We start from the raw sequence: 22,531 nt of genomic DNA on the forward strand, positions 1-22,531 counted from the left end.
ATCTTACAAAACAATTTATGGGTTGTAATTTGAAGGCATTCTACTGACCGTGAGCCGTGGCAACATATTGACATCACCAAGTAAATTAGTTCAAAGGGACTTCTAGTCTTTCTAAATTTATGGAAACAACTTTCAAATGGATGGCAGCAGAGTATTAAAAAAAATCTTTTCGATTAGAGGACCATACGAAAGAGAAAGTTAAATATTGACCTATAAAAGGATTCAATGGGTATTCATTAATAATTATATATTTATCTTTTCTTAGCTTAAAGCTGTATTCAGAAATCTATTTTAATCTGACAGGGTATAGCCAGTGAGATGATTTTATTATTTGGAGCACACGGTCATATTTTTTCTGTTGTTGTCCCTCACTAGCTACTGTTGAGTTTGTCGTTTGGTTGTCTTTACTAACAGTTTTTTGCATCTTCACAATCTCATATACGGGAAAAAAGCTTGATAGTCATAAAATTACTAAAGATAAATTAAAATATTTATCGGTTACTTACTAATTTGCTTTTTAAAGTCTAATATTACTTTCACAAATTACATAATTGCTTTATTAACTAATTCTATATAAAAACGCTAAAATCATAAAACAACCTATTACCTATTAACTTTATTGAAACACAATATTATCGTGAGAACATAATTGGCCACTGATTAAATCAGATAGCATTTGAGTTTCTATCACCTCACTTTATTTTCACATCTATTAGCTTTATCTTAGCTAAAATTTAGGGGGAAGGCAACATGTGTTTTTTTTTAGTCTTTTTGAGAGGCAAGAGGGTTTTTGAGAGTTGAATTTAAGGTCACTTCAATAATGCCACCCTGCTATAGCCCAGTGGATTGAAGCTTCTTCTGGATTAGCTTCATCTTCGCTAAAATTTACGGGGAGGGTAAAATGTGAGAGGTTTTTGAGATTTGAATTTAAGGTCAGTTAAATAATGCCACCCTGCTACAACATAGTGGATTGAGGCTTTGCTTGGCAATATAGGGCCCTGAATTAGCTTCATCTTAGCTAAAATTTAGGGTGGAGGCAAAATGTGCTTTTTATAATCTTTTTGAGAGGTAAGAGGTTTTTGAGAGTGGATTTTAAAGTCACTTCAATATTACCACCCTGCTATAGCACCGTGTATAGATGCTTTGCCTGGCAACACAGGGGTCTGAATTAACTTCATCTTTGCTAAAATTTAGGGGGAAGGCAAAATATGTGTTTTTTTTAATCTTTTTGAAAGGTGAGAGGTTTTTGATAGTTGAATTTGGGAGTACAGGGCCCTGGAGTATATTCGTCTGGGCAGAAATTTAGAGGGGGAGGCAATATGTGTTTTTTTTACTCTTTTTGAGAGGTAAGAGGTTTTTGAAAGTTGTACTTCAATAATCCCACCCTACCACAGCACAGTGGATTAAGGCTTTGCTTGGCAATAAAAGGCACTGAATTAGCTTCATCTCGTCTAAAATTTAGAGGGGGCTAAATGTATTTTCTTTTTAATCATTTTAAGAGGGGTGAGGTTTTTGCGAGTTGAATATAAGGTCACTTCAATAATATCACCCTGCTATAGCACAGTGGATTTAGCTTAGCATTACATGGGGCATTTCGGGGTAAGGTAAAAAAAAAATTTGTAATCATTTTGAGAGCTGAGGACATTTTTGAGAGTTGAATTAATGGTGACTTCAATAATGCCACCCAGTTATAGCAAAATGGATTGTGGCTTTGCTTGGCAATACAGGGCCTTCGATTAGCTTCACATAGGCTAAATTTAAAGGGGGGAATGCGAAATGTGTTTTTTAATCTAAAATGGTCAAATTCGTTGTTTTCAGCTTTTTAAATGAAAATACAAGGAAAGATCTCAGCAAAAAAAAAGACACATTTTTCAATGAAAATAAAAAATAATTTCTATGGGGAAATTAATTATTATATATATACTAGCTGTTGGGGTGGCGCTTCGCGCCACCCCAACACCTAGTTGGTGGGGGCGCTTCGCGCCCCCCCCAAGCCCCCCCGCGCGCGTAAGTCGTTACGCGCCATAATAGTTACGCGCCATTGTAGTTGTGTCCCTATGTCCCACCTGTGAATATAGATAGATATATATATATATGGTTTTAACTACGTAAAACTTGCGAATATACAACATTCTTTGCTGTCCCATTGTCTTTGCATATAAATAGATTGTCAGGTTTACCGACTCTTGAACATGCAACATATAATGGTCCATGGGAAAACAATCTGTATTCAGATCTATACCTCATGATTCTAATGATTGCCCTTGAGCTTTGTTGATGGTGATTGCTAATCGACCATTCCCTGTCCCGGTGTCCCGGTCGTCATTTACATCCCCCTGTTTCCTCCGGTGTCCCCGTTGTAGTTGTGTCCCTGTGTCCCGGTCGTCATTTATATTCCCTGTGTCCCGGTCGTCATTTGTATCCCGGTGTCCCGGTCTGTATATACATTCGTTTTTTAGTTTTGTTTTTCTCCTTTATTTTTTTCCTTTTTTTTTCTTTTTTAGCTTATTTAGATTTTTAGATTTTTTAGTTTTTTTATTAGTTTTTAGTTTTTTTTTCTTTTTAGTTTTTTTGTCCCGGTCGTCATTTATATCCCCCTGTTTCCCCCGGTGTCCCCGTTGTAGTTGTGTCCCTGTGTCCCGGTCGTCATTTATATTCCCTGTGTCCCGGTCGTCATTTGTATCCCGGTGTACCGGTCTGTATATACATTCGTTTTTTAGTTTTGTTTTTCTCCTTTATTTTTTTCCTTTTTTTTTCTTTTTTAGTTTATTTAGATTTTTAGATTTTTTAGTTTTTTTATTAGTTTTTAGTTTTTTTTTTCTTTTTAGTTTTTTTGTAGTTTTTACCTTCTTTTTAGTTTTGTTAATTTTTTTTTTACTTATGTCCTGGTCGTCATTTATGCTCCCTATGTCCCGGTGCTTTGTTGATTGCTAATCGAACATTCCTTTTGTCCTGGTCGCTTTCTCTTTGAGTGTCGTCATTTATTTTTTTCTTTTTTAGTTCTTTTAGTTTTTACCTTTTTTAGTTTTTTTTTAGTTTTTTAGATGAAAATTTTTTTTAGTTTTTTCCTTTTTTTCTTTTTAGTTTTTATTGGTTTTTACCTTTATGTTAGCTTATTTTTCAGTTTTTTCCTTTTTTTTAGTTTTTTTTTTATTTTTTATTTTTTTTAGTTTTTTACCTTTTTTTAGTTTTTTTTAGTTTTTTTAGTTTTTTTAGTTTTTTAGCTTTTTTACTTTTTTTATTAGTTTTTAGTTTTTTTGTAGTTTTTGCCTTTTTTTAGTTTTTTCAGTTTTTTTTTTAGTTTTTTATTGGTTTTTACCTTTATTTTAGCTTATTTTTCAGTTTTTTCCTTTTTTTTAGTTTTTTTTAGTTTTTAGTTTTTTTAGTTTTTTACCTTTTTTTAGTTTTTTTAGTTTTTTTAGTTTTTTAGCTTTTTTATTTTTTTTATTAGTTTTTAGTTTTTTTTGTAGTTTTTGCCTTTTTTTTAGTTTTTTTAGTTTTTTAGCTTTTTTATTAGTTTTTAGTTTTTTTTGTAGTTTTTGCCTTTTTTTAGTTTGACAACTTATTTTTATATATATAGATAGTTTTTTTTTTACTTATGTCCTGGTCGTCATTTATACTCCCTGTGTCCCTGTGCTTTGTTGATTGCTAATCGAACATTCCTTTTGTCCTGGTCGCTTTCTCTTTGAGTGTCGTCATTTATTAGTTTTTTCCTTTTTTTTTTAGTTTTTTATTGGTTTTTACCTTTATTTTAGCTTATTTTTCAGTTTTTTCCTTTTTTTTAGTTTTTTTTTTATTTTTTATTTTTTTTAGTTTTTTACCTTTTTTTAGTTTTTTTTTAGTTTTTTTAGTTTTTTAGCTTTTTTACTTTTTTTATTAGTTTTTAGTTTTTTTTGTAGTTTTTGCCTTTTTTTAGTTTTTTCAGTTTTTTTTTTAGTTTTTTATTGGTTTTTACCTTTATAGTTTTTTTAGTTTTTTAGCTTTTTTATTTTTTTTATTAGTTTTTAGTTTTTTTTGTAGTTTTTGCCTTTTTTTAGTTTTTTCAGTTTTGACGTCCATCCATGGATGGACGTCCATCCATCCATCCACAGACAACTTATTTTTATATATATAGATATATATATATATATATATATATATATATATATATATATATATATATATATATATATATATATATATATATATATATATATATATATATATATATATCAATTTCTATGGGGGGCTTCAAAAATCCGAGGGTGCTCAAATTCCAGCCTGCCCTCCTTAGCCCTCCCCCTTTATTACAAAACCTGGACCTTGGCATTCAATTTTTTTTTTTTTTACGTGCTAAAGTGTAGTCTCACATGAGAGCAAGCCATTTATGGCATCTGTTACAAGATTATTCTTATTCAAACATCGGTTCTTGTGACTTTCTTTAAGTGCTACAGGAAAAATCTGTAAATTAGAAATCAGTTTAGAATAAATAGACCTGCTACAACTAAGCCTTTGTCTTCATGGTTATCAGGAGCACTTTCAAGTTGTCTTTATTACATTCAACTTCTTCTTCACCATCTCCGACGCTCGTTATAAGCTTTGTGGTAGTGATCATAATTTGTCACCTGTCTGTACTTCACATTTATTATAATTATGACCTTCGCCTCTTTTGGTGTTATAATATTAGTGCCGATACTACTGCATAAACTATGCTCTTGACACTTTTAGATTTGATGTCAAAGCTTATATAACCGGCTGTACACACTGAAACAATTTTAATCTTCGTTATTATTACCGTCTTTGACATCGTTCCCTTACTTGAATGTCGTTCATGCCACTGTAGAAGTTACTATCTTTATATTTGTTTGTTACAACCAAACCATACTTTTCAACAGTCTTGGGGTTTGTCTTTACCATAATAACCATCATTATTGTTTTTAATCATCTCAGTAAGGGTTTAAAATCCCCTCCCTCTCTGCGCAATGTCCTCGGTTAATCCATCTTGACAACATGTCTCCCTGACAAATTAAGGAGTTTTTATTAATATTGTAGTGCCTTTATTCGACACTATTTCCTTGGCCTTGTAAGCAGTGGTTATTCCAAGCAGCTAGTAAAAATTCTGTTTTTTATCTGCTCTTTTCATTCTTAATTCTTATTTTTGATATTTGTATTTTCAATATATTATTTTTAAGATGTTATAGCACTTCCATTTATTAAGCAACGGTCATAAGCTCTAAAGCCTAGGATTTCATAATAAAATATTTTCACCCTGGGCTTATAATTTTTCTGTTGATACCTGGAAATGGCAGTTTTCAAAAAATTTTCACAAGGTTGATCCAAAATTCGAAAGTTTGTAGGGTTCTATCTGGTTTTCGTCAGTGTTTCTAAATTGAATTTAATTACTTAAATTTAACAAAGTTTGTTATCTATAAGAAATTTAAACTGTATCGAAACATATTTTGAAGAAAATAATCTTGATGAAAAAGTTATCTCCAAAAAAAAACAATAACACGTGCGTTTAAACTTACATAACTATTACTTAACACCCACTTGCACGCAACATTCTATCCTCATTTACATCCAAGCTTTTCCTACTTGAAGGGTCCCAGTTACCCATAAAGAGGGGTCTATCAAATACCTTGCGACTGTGAAAATTACTATGTTGGCAGGACCCAGCAGAATCTAGAAAAATGGCTACACCAGCATAAAATCTCATTTGATTCTGCTTTAGATTGACATATATTTAATAATCCCTCCCACACGATACTTTTTGAAAAATCTTCACTCATTAGTAATGATTTGGGGACAAAACAGGTGGTTCGGGAATCCATCGAAATTTGTCTCAAAATAAATAAAATATTTCTTTGAATAGGGACTTGGGGGAGTGCTCACTAAATTTTTTTATGCTCAGACTGAATTAAAAATGATCTAACAAAATATTTTAATAATCCAATTTATAATAGCACTGAACCAGTTAAAAAAAGCCCTTTGAGGCAGGCCGCCCAAAAACACAAGATTAGCTTTGAAAACTTGCATTTAATCGTCGTTTTGTTCTCTTTTGTTTGAATGAATTTATCATCTCACTTCATTGTATTTATCAGTCCTGGTTAAAGTTCGTTGAAGTAAGGATGCTAGGGCTGTTTTTTAAAAGTTTAAAAAACATTGTTAGTTTTAATTCTGACATTTTAATGTAAGGTAATATATTTATATATTCTTTTTTGTTTCTCATTTTGTGCTGAAGACGGCCCTTGGACATAGGGTCGAAATATCCGCTGAATCGGTTTCTACTGTCTTGAAAAGAATTTCCGTATTATTTCTATTCCTATTACACAACAATCAGGTGAACATAATAATATCTGCTGGGTGTAAAGAACCAGGAACTGGTTGCTTGGGAGGGTAGTGGTTAAAACTGGAACCAAATCGCTACTGATTGAAAAATTACAAAACTCAAAAGGGCACTTCGAATTTTACATTGGAGTTATTTGATTATTTTGCAGTTTGGGTAGGGAAGGACATACCTCAAAGGTTGCATTTTCATGTCAAAACATGTCAGCTCTCATTGAGCCATCAGGTAAATACAGAATTAGTTATTAGGGGGAGACGGCGGGGGATCAAGGTAAAAATTGATGTGTTGTTCGCAGGGCCGTAGCCATTATTTTTGTTTTGGTGGGTGTGTGTAGTTTTGAGGGGAAGGCGCAGATAAAACTTCAAAAAAAGCGTTAAAAATGTGAAATTGATATTTACTCTCTAATGATTTCTGGGAATATTTCTGGTCTACGTTGTAATTATGGAATTTAAGAGTAAAATTAAACCTCAAAATTAGCAGTATTTATTCGTTAGAAGAGGGGAGCTGCCTCTTTCTCATTCATACGTTCACCTAATGGTCGTAGAACTTCGGAGGCTGCTCATTAAATGAGGAATTGAGAGCACGAGTCCTGCTTTATAATTTAAAAGTGATTGGAGACCAATCAGCAACTAGGGATGATTTTTTTCAGGGAGTGGTATTTTCCATGGGCTTTTTTCCGGGAATTATTTCTTCGGGGGAGGTGGTGTATTGTCCACGGGTAGACTATTTTCTTGTAGGGTATTTTCCTGGGGTATATTTTGCGCGGGAGAAAATTATTTTTTTAATTTGGGGATTTTCCGGGGGGATTTGTCCCATTTGAGGATTTTCAAGGGATGTACACTGGCCACAGCGTTTACTCTCTGAAAATACGTGAAGGCTGAGAGTATTATGTTGAAAATTTCAGGGGATGTTTAAGGGCTATGGGAATATAACCATCACCTTTGCCCATTTTAGATGCTCACTCCGCTCATCACAAATCTAACTGTAGAAGAAAAAAGGTAAACTGATTTAGTAACTATGCCTTCGGGGATACAATACCCACATAACCCAAAGGGCAAAGATTACATGTTAAGCATTTTGCGTTTTTTGCATGTTGGAATTATCACTACAAAAGGAGGAACCTTTTATTCTAGTCGTGTTCGAAAAGGCTAAGGTAAAGGCTAAACGGTAGTAAAGCGAAAATTTAGGGAATGTTGATGTGCAACTTCCACTAAATCAAAATATTCTTTGTGTATCCTGTTTATCAAAAAGGTGTATCTGCAATATCACAGGATCATCTCAGGGTTTTACTTCTAAACGTTCAGAGCATGTTGAGGAAAATAGTAATAAGTGTTTTAATAGCAAACAGCTCCCCTCCTATCCACTTTTACCTGCCCTACCCGTAAGAATATCAAATCAAAATTTAGGAATAGCGATAAATTTTGATATAGGTTTGGCCATTTGAAAAAGAAGGTACGTTTATTCTCAGTCGTAAAAAATACTAAGGGTATTAAGCTAAATCTTGTAGAAAGTGTTTAGGGGGATGTGAAACAAAACTACAGCATATTATATGTAGGAGGTTTTTCAAAAGGCACAACAGCAATCTTGTGGGAATGGCTAAGGGTTTTGAGTTGAAATTTAAAACATATGTAAAGGTGGGTGTTGTAATAGGGTTGAAGGGTTACCAGCCCCAACCCCACTTTTTTATTTTGTCTCCCTTAACACTGATACAAATCTAAAAAATTCCTTGGATTCGAAATAGTTAAAAGGTCTATTAGCTATACTTCCACGGATGCCATGTCCACACAACACTCAGGGAAACGATTGTAAATTATCCACTTTGTCTATTTTAAACCAGCAGAATTTATGGGAAAAAAGAGGAATGTTTGATCCTGGGTGTATTCGAAAAGACTATGGACATTTATATGTAATTGATTAAAAAAGAATCAGAAAAAGAAGTTTTTCAAAGAAAAGTAAAAGCCATGATAAACTTAAGGTTAGAAGAAATAAAAACCTACAATAATTCAAACTCTAAACAAGCAAAATTACTATTAAAGAATAATTGAAGGTCCCAATAAAAGTAAATACTAATATAAATGAATAAATAAATCTTAAAAAAAGGTGCAGCTTAAACTGAACATGGGAATCAAGCTTACGGACATATATCTCTTGCTATTGAATTATAAATGAAACTCAAAACCAACATAAATTAAATAAACATTTATAGCAAACTAACACACAACTGGTTCTTCTGGAAATGAACAAATACATCCTGAGTAAAACTTAAACTAAATATGCAAATCTGGCTTAAAACGAACAAAAATCCCTTGAAACAAGTGTTTGGGTACTGCCTCCTTCCCTTAGAAAACTCTGAAACCTATTGCGTTATTGATGCTTTACTGAAAACAAATTATATTACAAATATTTTCTTTTGTACTTTTTACAAAATTTAAAATAAACATAAATATTATGGAAAATTAAATTTCAAACTGATGAGCTTTCAGCAACTAAATAATATTATACATCAAATATTCGGTTTAATTTTGTTAGTTCTTTCCAAGACTGTTCAAAAAAATATATAGTTTTACCACAAACATGAGTTTAGATACTGCTGCCTCCATAACTGTAAAAGTCTAAAGCCTAATGCTCCATGGTGCTTGACTCAAAAGGAATTATATTACATTTATATTTTCTATTAAATATAATAGATTTATATTTACATCTATATTTCTTTTATATTAAGTGAAATAAAATATTGAGGTGATGAGCTTTCCACAATTAGTATCATTACATGTCAAATTTTCAGTTTTATTTTATTAGTTCTCTCCAAGACTGTTCAAGATACATAGTTTTCAGTAGGCATACTTTTTTGGAATAAAATATCGTTAATAAGTTGTTTTTTGGGCGGGGTATGGGCATAAAGGGAGGGCCAGGAGTCAGCTCCCATTATTTTTGGAATTAAATATTGTTAATAATTTTTTTGATGGGGTAATGAACCAGGCTAAGGAGGGAGGACCAGGGGTTAGCTCCCATGATTTTTTGGAATAAATGTGGTTAACAGTTTTTTTCGGGGAGGGGGTTTGGGCCTCGGACGGAAAGCCAGGGGTCAAGTTGTATGATTTTGTAATGAAATATTGTTAGCCGTTTTTTTTGGGGTGGGAGGCCATGGAGGGAGAGCCAAAGGTCAGCTCCGATGATTTTCGGAATAAATTATTTCTAATAACTATTTTTTTCTTTTGTTTGGGGGGGAGGGGAGGGGGTACATGCAGGGAGAGCCAGGGATCAACTCCAATAAATTTTACAATGTAAATTGTTGGTGAGTTTTTTTTAAGGAGGGGGTTCAGGCCTTGAATGGAGGGTTAGGGGTCAGCGATCATGATTTTTGGAATAATGAATAATTTTGTTTGTTTTTTTTTGGGTGGGGGAGGGGAGGGTGGGCCCACGGATGTTGGGCCAGGCATCAGCGTTTGAAATAAAATATCACTTATAAGTTGTTATTTTTTGTTTGTTGTTCTTTGGGGGATGTCGGGTGATGGAGGGGGCCAGGGGTCAGCTCCCATGATTTTTGGAATAAAATATGGCTAATAAGTTATTTGTTGTTATGTTTGTTTGTTTTTTTTGCGGGGGGAGGGCTGTCGGGCCATGGAGAGAAGGCCAGGGGTCATCGTGCCATAGAGGGCCAGGGATTAGCCGCCATAAGTTTTGGAAGAAAATAGCGTTAATAAGCTTATGGGGGGAGGCCAGTCCACGAAAGGACAGGGATCAGTTCTCCTAATTTTTAGAATAAAATATTTTCAATAATTTTTTTTTGGGGTGGGGGCATGGAAGGAAGGCAAAGGGTCAGCTCTCTTAAGTTTTGGAAGCAAATACTGTTAACACGTTTTTTAGTAGGGGGGGGGGGGGGGTCGAGCTGATCCGATCTTAGATCTATTTTAAAAACTATCTCATATAAACCTTATGCCCCTGGAACAAAACCTATAACACCTTGCCACAGGCTTCGAAGACTCTGTCGACCTCGGAGTCTCTGCTTCGGTGGATGAAACTCTGGAGTTTCGGCGGATATTTTTTGGGGGAAAGGGCATGGGTGCAGGAATATAGGTATTAACATAATGTTTTCAGGGTCATTACTACTACTAATACTAATATTGCGACTGTAAATGCGACCGGTTGCGACTTGGAATGCGACTACTTCTAACTGTGACTACTCGCGACTGGTTATACATATACTTAATAATAACTTTAGGGAATGTTGAACAAAATCAAAGGCTCTGCAGGTAGATTGTCAACAGGGCACCTTCGCAATATCTCAGGAAAAGCCTAAGCCATTCAGTTGAAATTTTTCAGGGCAGGTTCAACAGTGCTTGAACCCTTAGGAAATGCTGAGGGAAATAAATGAAAAATCAAAAGACCCTATGGGCATCCAGGCTACAAAAAGGGTATATAGCAGTGTCTTAAGCGTGACTAAGCGTCAAAATAATGAAAAAAAAAAACATATTTTGTACTTCCCGGTTGTCAGAACAGCTTGCCTATCTTTTTTTTTTCTTGGCTTTGTAAGTAAACCTTATTTGGTAGTTGAAAAGCCTCTACCATTGTTTCCTCCATCTTCTATACTGGTCTGGGTAGGCAAGTCGGTCCCCCAAAAGAGAGAGGAGGATTACCCACCACCCTTTAGCCATCAGTGTCAAGTTGCACTTGACATCCAGAAATTATACTAGAAATAAAACTTCTTTCTTACACCTGGGGCTAGCTTTCAATGGACTTTTGTGCCACTGTCAGCATTTCGCATTTTCAGGGGGATTGATCGCTGGGCAGGATTTTGGCAGCTATTTTTGGCGCCAGTCAAATAAATATATAAATATTAACCAGCAAATACTCTGCCATATGTTCAAACATTGGCCAGGGCAGCCAGGGGCTGGACGTCGACTGAAATTAGAAGTTGTAGGTCCCTATGCGTGTCTACCTGTCTCGTGGGCACCGCAGCAAGCTTGCCACCACAACCTTTTAAATAAAAATAACACTTTTACTTTTTTTGATTTTGATACGTTTAACTGCAGAACTCAAAAGTAGAATCACAAAGTAGTATTACTTCGGTGCTTGTGAACACATAAAACCATATTTTAAGAAGTTTAGATTTTTTAATCAAGTACACGGCATGCTCCACTAGCGCTTAACAGAAAAAACTCAAGCAATTCTTTAGTTTTACGTTTCTTTATCAGCAGAGCCGTTCAAATGGGGGAGGAGGCAGCCAGTCCAACTAAACCGTGCAATGAAGCTGGGGGAGGAGGGGGTGGTTAAGACTTGGGGTTGCTCTTTTTTATCAAATTTTTCACTTTGATTCACCTTTTTGGCTTATATTTCAGTCGGAAGGGAGGTTTGTAATTAATTTGTCCCAGGGTGTCACAAGCCCTAGAAACTGCTCTGATATTGAGCTACATAAGATGTGCAATAGTAGAGGTAGTAGAGGCATTAGTTTAGGTCAAATCAAAGGATTAGGAGATGCAACACGGGTAGATAAAAGCAACAAAAATAGCTTATTTATCATCTGATTTTTAATACTTCTCAGTGTAAAGGTATCCAAAATAAAAACTAAAACCACTCCATCTATCTTTAAATTTTAGTTTTAAACATTTTTGTTGCGTCCCTTCAAAAACTATGCTTCAAGTTCAACAGAAACCCCCACAAAGAAAGCCCTATAGCAAAATTTGTTTCTTAAGTTTGGCAAGAACTACGCTTAGTTGGTTCTCCATATAATAGAAAAACATTTACTGTTTTTTCTACCAATATTTCCTTTGGGTCTATCAAAAATCTACTGATTTTTAGTGAGCTCTATCTGATTCTAAAAAAAAATGAAACCAATGCGTAAATATTTATTTATTTCCTTTTAATGAGCAAAAGGCATCAGAGTACTATACAGGCACGCGCACAAAGAAAGAATTTCTACCCAATAGACTTCACCTTCCCCCAAAAAACTGATAATGCAATATATAGTTGTTTCTTTTGTGTTTTGCTTACCCACTTAGAATCATTAGTAAGTACTTGTCTCTGTAAACGATAATTAGTGGTGTGTAATGATTAAAAAAAGTCCATTTCCCCTATAGAAATTTTTGATTGACAAGAAGGTAATAGACTGTCATAAACGGTATTTTTTAATTTCGAAAATTCATTAACATCCCCATGAGGCTAACGCAGCAATATTTTTTGAATGGCTATCACGTGGCGATCCTTAAACATCTTTCAAAATATTGATTTGGTTCCGCCGTTACAAATCACCCCACCCGTGTAATACTACTGCTACTAACAGCTCATTACGCTAAGCCATCCATGGTTTACACAGCTTTAAACTCTTCTCCTCCGCCCTTATCTACATCTGTATTTAAAGCTTCACTCCTCGCCCCCACAAAAAGTTCCAGTTTCTCCTTAAACCCTTTCTTATGACCTCCGACATCCGTGAAGAGTCGCGGACGGCCTGCTCTTCGTTTGATCTACGATGGATGGCCGAACATTGGTACAATAAGGGGGTAAACAATCAAAAACGATAATTTGAATCATATGTATATTCTGGACGAATATGCATGCTCAATCACGCGCTCGAGTCTAATTTCTTAAGAATAACATTTCCCAAGAACCATATGGAACTCAAACTTAAGGAAACAAAACTTAAAGAAAATAATGTAAAATTTCTCAACTAAACTAAAATTTAGGGAAATCAATTAAAATTAAGCAAAGAAAACCTTAAGAAATAAATTAACATCCCTTAAGTACAAAAAGAAATTAAATTCAAGGAAACGGAAATTAAAGAAACGAACTTAACATTTCTGCCACGTGGAAATTTTTTAAACTTTACTATTTTATCAGCATTTATTTTTACCTTCTTTTTTGTGGTAACTTTTGGTCCAAATATCATTTTGGATCTCAAGTCAATTTTGAATACTAGTATTTACTACGGCACAGATATGGTGACATATTCATAGAACTAATCCTGTCCAGTAACAAAAAAGCTATGAAATATCACTCTCTCTTATAATAATTTGTTATAGACTGGACAGTAATAGATGTCACGACTGGTATTTTATGTCCCCAAAATATGGAGTTAACCTTCCTGGAAGGCTTTTATCTACAAATAAATTATCATTTTCTTACAAACCCAATGCGGAAGCATTAGTTTCGTCAGAATCTGCCGAATGCCAGAAAGTTTTCTTTCTACGCATAATATTTCCCCTTTTAAAACTAACTTTATTTGGGATATCTACTACATAAAAATGCCTTCAGACAAAAGGTCACATATATCAAACCAATTCCATAGCCGGAATTCGAGTTCACCTATCCTGGTTACAAGAAAAAACTAATCGAAAGGTTTTCCAGCAATCTTTGACAAAAAACTCTCATTGGAAAGCGATGCCCTGAAAGAGGAAATTAAATCCATTAAGAAAAGTATGGTTGACACAGAAAGCAGGCTTTTATCTCAAACCACTTTGCTGGAAAATAGACAAAATGATGTTTCAGAAAGGCTTTCTAATACGACTGAAGCAATAATTGAACTGAGAAAGACTTTCAGCCAGAAAATGAAAGCACTGGAGGAATCACAAATTTATAGTGTAAGTAAGTAAATTGCTTTTGAATTTTAAGTGTTTCAAATTCTTGGATAGCTTTAGAAGTAGGCTATTTTTGGCTTACTTTAATAGCCTATTGTATTAGGCCTGTTTTGGCTGTCCTAAACAAAAATCATTAGTAAATCCGGTCTTCATTATGGCTTTTTCTAGTCAAGCCGGTAAAGCTGAAACCGTTTTTCGTTCACTCCTGCGTTGCCTAAAGAAAAGAGTCATAAGTCTTCAATATTTTTTTTTTGAGCCACTTGATACAGAAGGGGTGGTCGACGGAACTTCGGATGGGGTTCATGCGATTTGAAATTGAAATTTTAGTTGCTGTTTTTAAGCTTCAAAAGCTATTAGAAGGCAGCCAATCCCCTCCATTTCCCATATCACCCCTTGCCCCTCCCCGTTACCTCGAAAGATATTTGATCTATATTTTAGATATCCATTTTATCCATAATAGTCAAAATGTCCAACAAACAGGCTTCTGGGGATTACATTACCCTTTAGGGCCCTGTGGCAAGAGCCGAAAATAATGGAAATTGCCAATTGTTTCAACACTTGTTTTGAAAACGAGAAAGCAGGCTCGTGCAATATCCAAATAACGACAATGGATATTACGATGAAACTCTTGGGGATATTGAGCAGGATGTTGGAAAAAATTTAAAAGGCGGTATGTGCATTCAGTTTATCAAAAGGGTTTCTGCAATATCTTGGGAATAGCTAAGGGTATTAAGCTGAAACTTTCAGGAAAGATTGAGAGGATGATAAAATAAATAGAAATAAAACACTATATTACATAACGAAAGAGAACGATCAAAAATGGGGTTTTTAAAGGCCAAAGGAAAATACTGAAGAAAAAACAGAAAGCGAATATTTCGAGAGGACAACCGCCTCTCTTCTTCAGTGCGAACGAAATAATATAATCAAGGAAAATACAAAAACCAAAGAAACCTTTAAGACCTAAGGGGTTGATGATGTATTTGATTATGTGATTGTGGAAGTGGTTCAACGTTTATTTCAGGAATTACTAGAGTATCGACTTCTCTTTTGAGAAAACCGAAATACGACTCACTTATTCTTAAATAAATTGTTTATTCTTAAATTAAATCGCATGTGCGGAGGTTGGAGAGATTGGCGAGGCTAGAGCACATTTTGTTGAAACCTTGTTGGATTCGCCTTCTGTTCGTAATCAAAATTAAAAAAAAAAAGTAAAAATGAACACTTAGTCTTATGTTCACTACATAAAGATTATTCAGGATTATTACTCAAGTGGATAAAGGCACTAATGTTGTTGAATTGGATTCAGATGATTGAGACAAAAAAGTCACAGAAATTTTGATTGATTCTAACACATATGAACAATTAGCTACCGATCCCACCGAAAAATTTGTCAAGGAAGTCCAAAAAGAGCTTTCTTATCTAAAAAAAAAGGTGAAATCACCGATTAATTGTACAAAAGGTTTTACCCACGTGGGTGCACGTTTCTTCGTTTTTATGGTCTTCCTAAAATTCATAAGCTTGGTAATCCACTTCGACCCATTGTTTCCTCAATTGATTCTCCTACGGTAAAAATAGGAAAATTCTTATCAGTTGTATTTTGTCTATTAATTTAGGCTCAAAAAACCCTATATTAAAAATTCGGCCGATTTCGTTTGCAAGTTAAAGCAAGTCTCTGTTAAACCAACTACTAGAATGGGTAGTTTTGACGCGGATTCAATGTATACCAATTGTGATCCTCAAAAGGCCGAAAGGATTTTGGAGGATAAACTTAGTCCTAACCATTGTATATCAGAAAAATCTACAGTTTTGACTCAGACATTTCTGAGCCCTTTGTAAGCCCTGTTGAACTCCTTTTTAATTCCATTGTAGAGGCATTTTTCATAGCCAGAAATATGGGCTTTCAATTGACGCTCCCCCCTTTCACCAATTGAGGCTGATATCTTCATGGAAAACGTCGAAGAAAAGGCTATTTTGTAAAGTTTATGTAAACCGGAATTTTGGGTTTGTTTTAAAGATGATATTTTTCATTTGTGGGAGCATGGTGACGAATCTTCGGATAGTTTTTCCTTCACTTGTTTAACTCCTTGGATCCAAAACTTAAATTTACTCAGGAATTAGAGGCAGAAAGGCGTCTTCCTTTCTTAAATGTCCCGGCTCATCGAAATGATACATGCTTCAAGTTTAGAGTCTGTATAAAACCAACACATAGTGACCGGTACTTAAATTATTCCTCCAATCATTCTCCTGCTGTGAAAAGGGGAGTGGTCACTTTTCTAGTAGACAGAGCTTTGCAAGTTTGTTCTCCACGTTTGCTGTATTCAGACCTTGACCACCTTAGAGATATTTTATTTGGGAATGGTTATCCAATTACTCTAATAAATTCTGTAGTTACAAAACGTATTAAAAAATTATCAAATAGTGACACATTAAATGCAAATCAAAGGGAAATTCAGTTTATCGTGGTTTTCCGTACGTTAAAGGGATTTCACACCATATTTCCAAAAATCTAAGGAAAACAATATTTTCACTTACTATAGACCCAGAAAAACTATCAGTTCCAGAATCTACCAAGGTAAAGACCCTATGCCGATAAGTGAAGACTCCGGTGTCTACAGAACTCCTTGCTCTTGTGGTCTTTGGTATATCGGAAGACTTTATCAACGACTAGTGGATAGATTAACTTAGCACTCTACCTCAATTAAAAGCACCCTTAAAAAGTGGAAAAAACAGAAAATTTTGAATATGTCCTCTCAGAACACATATTTAACAATCAAGCCCATACTGTTTTATTTAACCAAGTTAGCCTAATTTAGCATGACAAAGGTATTGTCTAGCAATAAAGAGAAGCTGCTGAAATTTATAAATACCAACATTTAGGTCTAGCTTTGAACAGAGATTCAGGTGATTGAAGAATAAATGAGTCGTATTTCGGTTTTCTCTTAAGAACAGCTGATACTTTAGTATTCCCTGAAATAAACGTTGAACCACTTCCCTAGTGATATAATCAAATACATTATCAAGTCTTTAAGTCTCAAAGGGTATCCGCAAGAAATTCAATGGTTAAAATCAGAAATCAAGAGACCTAGATGTCTAACTTACTCGATTGCTGTTTCGTTTGTTTGAGTTAATGGAAAAAAAATCTTTTATTTCTCAGTTTTTCGTTAGCATCCGTCGTAGGCAGTTCAAACTTGTTTGGATTATGTGCAAATTGCGGATATTGGTGGATAATTGACTTTATTGTTTGTTAATGGCAAATATTTAAGAAATTTTGAGAATTCAGATCTCACCAGAAACTCTCAGATATTATTTTACCAAGCTTTTCTCTAAATGATGCTTTTCGGATTTCTTTCATCCCTCTATTTTTGAAATGCTTATCAGCAAAAATTTCAGTCCAAAAATTAAAAGTATTATTACTATCTGCTATGAACAATAGTGTATTTATAGTCTTTTGTTTTTCAAACGGAAAAGAAAGAAAAATCTAGTACCACAAATGTGGTACTAAAAGTTAATACTCCCAGAGTCACGAAGAAATGGAAAACACGGGTTAAGTGAATGTTACCATTAATCCTTCATGTTCCAGGCTTATTGAAATAGGGTAGAATATTTTCCAGAGCTACACGATCATGTTGTCTGTTTTAAAGTATTCTGGCATGGATTTGTCTGATTTGACTTTTTCAGTTTAGTATGCATACACTACCTGTTTTGGTATTGACTTTCTATCCCGTCGTATACAGGACCCTATGACATACATCTCCTTAAGTTTTGTATATCTTTAGTTTTGCAAATATTTGTTACAAATATCGAGAATATTTAGAAGGTTCTTAATTAAATGCTTTAACTCGATACCTAGATGTTAATACATTTTAATTCTCACTGGGGCTTAAAGTACAATAACTTTCTTGGTGGATCACTGAAACAAAGTTAGTGAACCCCCTCATAGCCAAATAAAGGCCCCTCCCTTTTCCTTCTACTAAAAAATCTATCACATTAAAGTTATAAATACTTATTTGTATGAGTAAGCTTCAAACAAATCTCTTGTTGTAATTGCTTGCTTATGTTAGTACAAGTGGAGGCCGTTTATTATAGGCTAAAGATTTTTTTTTTGTCATAAAAGAAAAAGCAATTGAATTTATGAAATAAAACACACCAATAAAATTTATTGATAATTAAAGAAGGAACGAGTGTGAATAATAGCAAGAAAATACTTCCTCTTGGTATAATTTAGGCTTTCGCTTCAATACTAAAAGTTTCATCATTTATCAAACTCCACTCCTTACTAAGACCCTCATCTTAAAATTTCTGTTTATTTTCAATGGCTTTTTTTTTAAGTGGTTGTTGTTTTAATTTTCCCTGAGAATATGACAAATTGTCGCTTTTCGCATTGGATTTATAGCTAATTAAATTTTTTTTAAAAACAAGTTTTTTAACTGAAAGTAAGGAGCAGCAGTAAAACTTAAAAAAACAAACATGATACGTGCATGAAGGGGGTTGCCTCCTCCTCAATACCTCGCTCTTTACGTTAAAGTGTTTTATTATTCTAAAAAGAAAAAGCTATTGTTCTAATTAAAAGACCCTTGTGTTTCAGGAGTCGTTCTTAAAGAAATTGGACAATAATATAACTTTAGTGTTAAGAGTGAGGTATTGAGGAGTGGGCAGTCTCCTTCATATACATAAGAATTTCTGGTCGTTTTAAGTTTTAATGTTGCTCCTTATTTTCAGTTGAAAAAACTTGTTTTTTCAATTTAATTTGATCGTTTTCAAGTAATGCCAGGAAATATGGCCCCTTCTCCACAGAGAAATTCCTTTCCTCATGGAAATATCCTCTATATAATTCAATCCCTGTGAAAATTTACTCATGACAATTACCCTTAATAATTCCACGCGTAAAAATTGTGACGGAAAAGAGAAAGCAAGACATTTAAAAATAATTTTATATAGGAATTCTGCCAAATTCCCCAGTGTAAAAATTTACCCTGACAGGTTCACCCACCTCCCAAAAATGTATACATACTTCACAATAACAAATACTGTGTGTAAAAAAGGTAAATTTTATGACTTAAAGACTATTCTCCTTGTGGGGAGGGGGAGAGATATTTTATATCCAAAAGGCACTGTTACTGAGCCTTTAAAGTAAGATGATCAAAATGGCTATCTCAATATTTTAATCGGATAACGTTGGTAAAAAGGGGTCGGGGAGGATCCAGGCTGCCTTTGAATCTTTTTTATCAATTAAAAAAGGCACTAGAACTTTTATTTTCTGTTTGAATGAGCTCTTTCACGATATTCTAGGACCACTCCGTCTGTACTATCACCCCTGGAAAAAAAAAAACACACAAATAAACATGCATCCGTGATCTTTCTTCTGGCCAAAAAAAATACAAAATTCATTATTTTGGCAGATAGGAGCTTGAAACTACAAAAGTAGGGTCTACTAAAAACTACTAAAGAGTTTTACGATGTGTTTCCTCATTTTTTGAAAATTTGGCAACTTTTCTCAGATTCTTAGCCTTTAATCTGTAAAACTAAACTTAATAAAACTTAGATATTTAAAATTAGCATAATAAGCCGATTGTTTTGATATATCTATTGGTATAAAAATACAGTTTTTCAAAGTTTTTGTTACTATTGAGCCGGTTCGTTCTACATTTACGGTTCGTTACCACGATCCGTGTGATTATCAATGCTAAAATCATGAAATCTTTGGCAGAATAATCTTTAAATCACGAAACGATTGTAATTCGAAAATCTACAAAATCATTAATGGAAATAAAAATTCACGGAAAGCATACTTGAAATAACTAACTGCGACGTCTGAATCATTTGCTAATTAAGATTTGGAAACGAACATCCACGTGGAAAGATTTTACTACAAAGTGAGCTTTTGCTAAATTTTTTTGTGGTGAAATCTATTAAAAATTTGTAGCACATCTATATCTGACCCAAAAATATTTAAGCTACAGGCGCTTTCTATTTTCAATTAGTTGTTTGACACATTTCCTTGAAATTTTTTTTCCAGCTTGCTGTGTTTTTGATACTCAATCCATTTTACTATTTTGTTTGTAAAAGTAAAAATATGAATTAAAAGGAGGAAATATCTCATCTCTCCTCTTTTGGTTTATCATACTAATAATTGCCATACGAAAATTTGAAGTTGGAGTGAGTAAAAAAAAATTTCTGCTAGTAAATTTTGACTCAGTATTAAAGGATATCCTGTAAAAGGAAGACATCCTGTTTAGAGCTAAATAATAATATTACATTCATTGATTCTTATACGTTTAGTTTTACTCTTTCTTCTATTCATTCTGTAGCTTTTCTTTCTGCTATATCTTTGGTCCTTTCAAATAAAGCTGTATTTACTTTTGATACTCGGCATCTGTGGTCTAGGAGTAAGTTAGCAATAAAGAAATAAACAACTTTAACTTTATGATGTTTGCTTGCATAGTTCTAACTTAAGAGAATCATTTTCTCCTTCAAATTCAAACAAATTCTAAACACATTTAATTGGAAATATTGCATAATAAAAGACGTCACAGGTGACGTCATTACTTGTTTAACTATGTAAATTTTCAGAAAAAAGCCGCAGATACAAAACACAACCTTCACAAAGAAACAAAGTAACAAGAAAACAATCTTAATTGAAATAATTTAAATTATTACAAATCATTCATTCAATTTAAATGATTACCAATCATTTTAGCTTAATTAAGCTACCATACTATCCACCGTAGAGAGCGCAAAACCTGAAGGGGGGAACCAATTTTATGTTAAATGCGCGCTGGTGGCTCCAGAAAAAAGTAAAAGACGAAGAGTGGGTGCCGAAAGTATGAGCTGCGTCCAAGTGAAAAGAGGACACATTTGAAGGGGGAACATGTGTGTCCAATGAAGGGAAAGCCCTTGAGCTGTCAAACATAAAAAGTCGAGGGAGGTGATAGTGGAGTAGACTATTTGCTTGTTACAACCATATATATATTTTAGTGCAAAATGTGCGTGTCTTCACGACAAGCACATGTCTTTGGTCTAAGCGTCTTTTTTTAGCCCTTAGCAGTTTTTGACATGCAAATATTCTATTCTGACAACCCATCTGCCCAATTCCCCAAAATCCTTCGTCTTTTTTGACTTTTGATTTAGTTAAACATCCCCCTCATTATTCTTTGATATATTCAACTTAATACCCTAAGCTGTTTCCGAGATATTACAGATACGCCATTTATTTATTGTCTGTTTGAATAGTTTTTTTTTAATTTAAAATGCCCCATAGCCTTCCCTGAAAGTTTTAACATCATACCGTTAGCCGTTCCTGAGAATATTGTAGATACGCCATTTTGAAAACCTGGATCCGCGTAGAGTATCTCGATTTAGTTCAATTTCCCTCTCAATATCCCTGAAAAATTCAGAGTAAGACCTCTTTTCTTTCCTGAGACATTAGAGACATGCTATTTTGGGAAGATTTGCGGAACAGTTTCTTTCTAATTTAGTTTATGATCCTCCTGAACATTCCCTGAAAGATTTTCACTTAAAACCTGAAAAGGACACACAGACTTTCAAATTCAGTACTAATTAAATGCCCATTAAATGTTTTAATTAGTGTCATTGCAATTAAGCGCGGGGGTACAAATTTAAGGATAAACAAAAAAATATCAAATGAGCCATCACCACCGTTTCGCCGACCAGCATATCCATACAAAATGACTATGGAAAAATATGAATGAATAATATTTTAAAGGCCTGTTGCTTTCTACTAATGATAATGCTAGAAACTTGCTTATGATTCAAATATTTCTTGTTTTTCTATATTATCACAGTGAAGCACATATATCAATTGGTAGAATGTCTATTTTTTTCTATCTTTCCCTATCAGGATCTCTGTGTGTTTTCAGAAGATATCCAAACAAGTTAGGATTTATTTCGATCCCCTTATTTGTCGAATGTCCATCAGCAAACATTTTGAATTATTAAGTTCCGAATGTTTCCCATTCTTCTGCTTCATATCTGTCATTGATTTATACTTCTCTTCTCCATCGGGATAATTTAGGGAATCGAGTGATTACTGTATAAGCACTGGAGAAATAGGGGGAAGATATCCAAATGCTTACCTAAGGTGAAACGTAAAAAACATTACTTACCCTGCAGACTCTCCTATCAAAAATATGTAATTTCTACTGATGCTATTTTACGAGAAAATGCTATTGAGTTTTAGCCAAAAAGGAATTTAGACGCGTGCATCATGGACGCTACTGTAAATAACGTCTGAAGCGTTTGCTAATTAAGAAAGACTGATTGCACTGAATTATATATAATCAATAATGGTTTAATTAAATGCAATCGATAGTGATTGTAACTATCCTGGAGAATCTCTTATCAAATATATGTAATTTCTACTGATGTAATTTTATAAAAAAGTGTTACTGAGTTTTGGCCAAAAAGGAATTTAGACGTGCACATATAATTTGTGTTTATCCAAATTAGTTTTATTTAGGTTTTTATCAAATATGTTGTCTATAAGCTGAAAAAGGGCATTTTTCGTTTTATAGTTCTTTTTTCAAGGTGTTCACAACGGGCTCCATAATAATGACCTATTAAAAAATCTTGGCCCCTATTAGGTGGGTCAAATTGAACCTGTTAGGATTGTTAGTTT

The 22,531-nt window shown here is 34.0% G+C and overlaps 1 protein-coding gene across 2 annotated transcripts in view; it reads left to right on the plus strand.

Annotated features, from left to right (window-relative positions):
• LOC136039275 (uncharacterized) overlaps window positions 1–22,531 on the plus strand; it is a gene marked incomplete at its 3' end in the record, with an annotated part of 105,845 nt that overhangs the window by 66,588 nt on the left and 16,726 nt on the right. For both annotated transcript variants that reach the window (XM_065722856.1, XM_065722855.1), the window contains 1 exon segment: window positions 13,667–13,899. In XM_065722856.1, the coding sequence (XP_065578928.1) occupies window positions 13,667–13,899 (233 nt within the window).

Source organism: Artemia franciscana, chromosome 19 (assembly GCF_032884065.1).
Source record: "Artemia franciscana chromosome 19, ASM3288406v1, whole genome shotgun sequence".
Lineage (NCBI taxonomy): Eukaryota > Metazoa > Arthropoda > Branchiopoda > Anostraca > Artemiidae > Artemia > Artemia franciscana.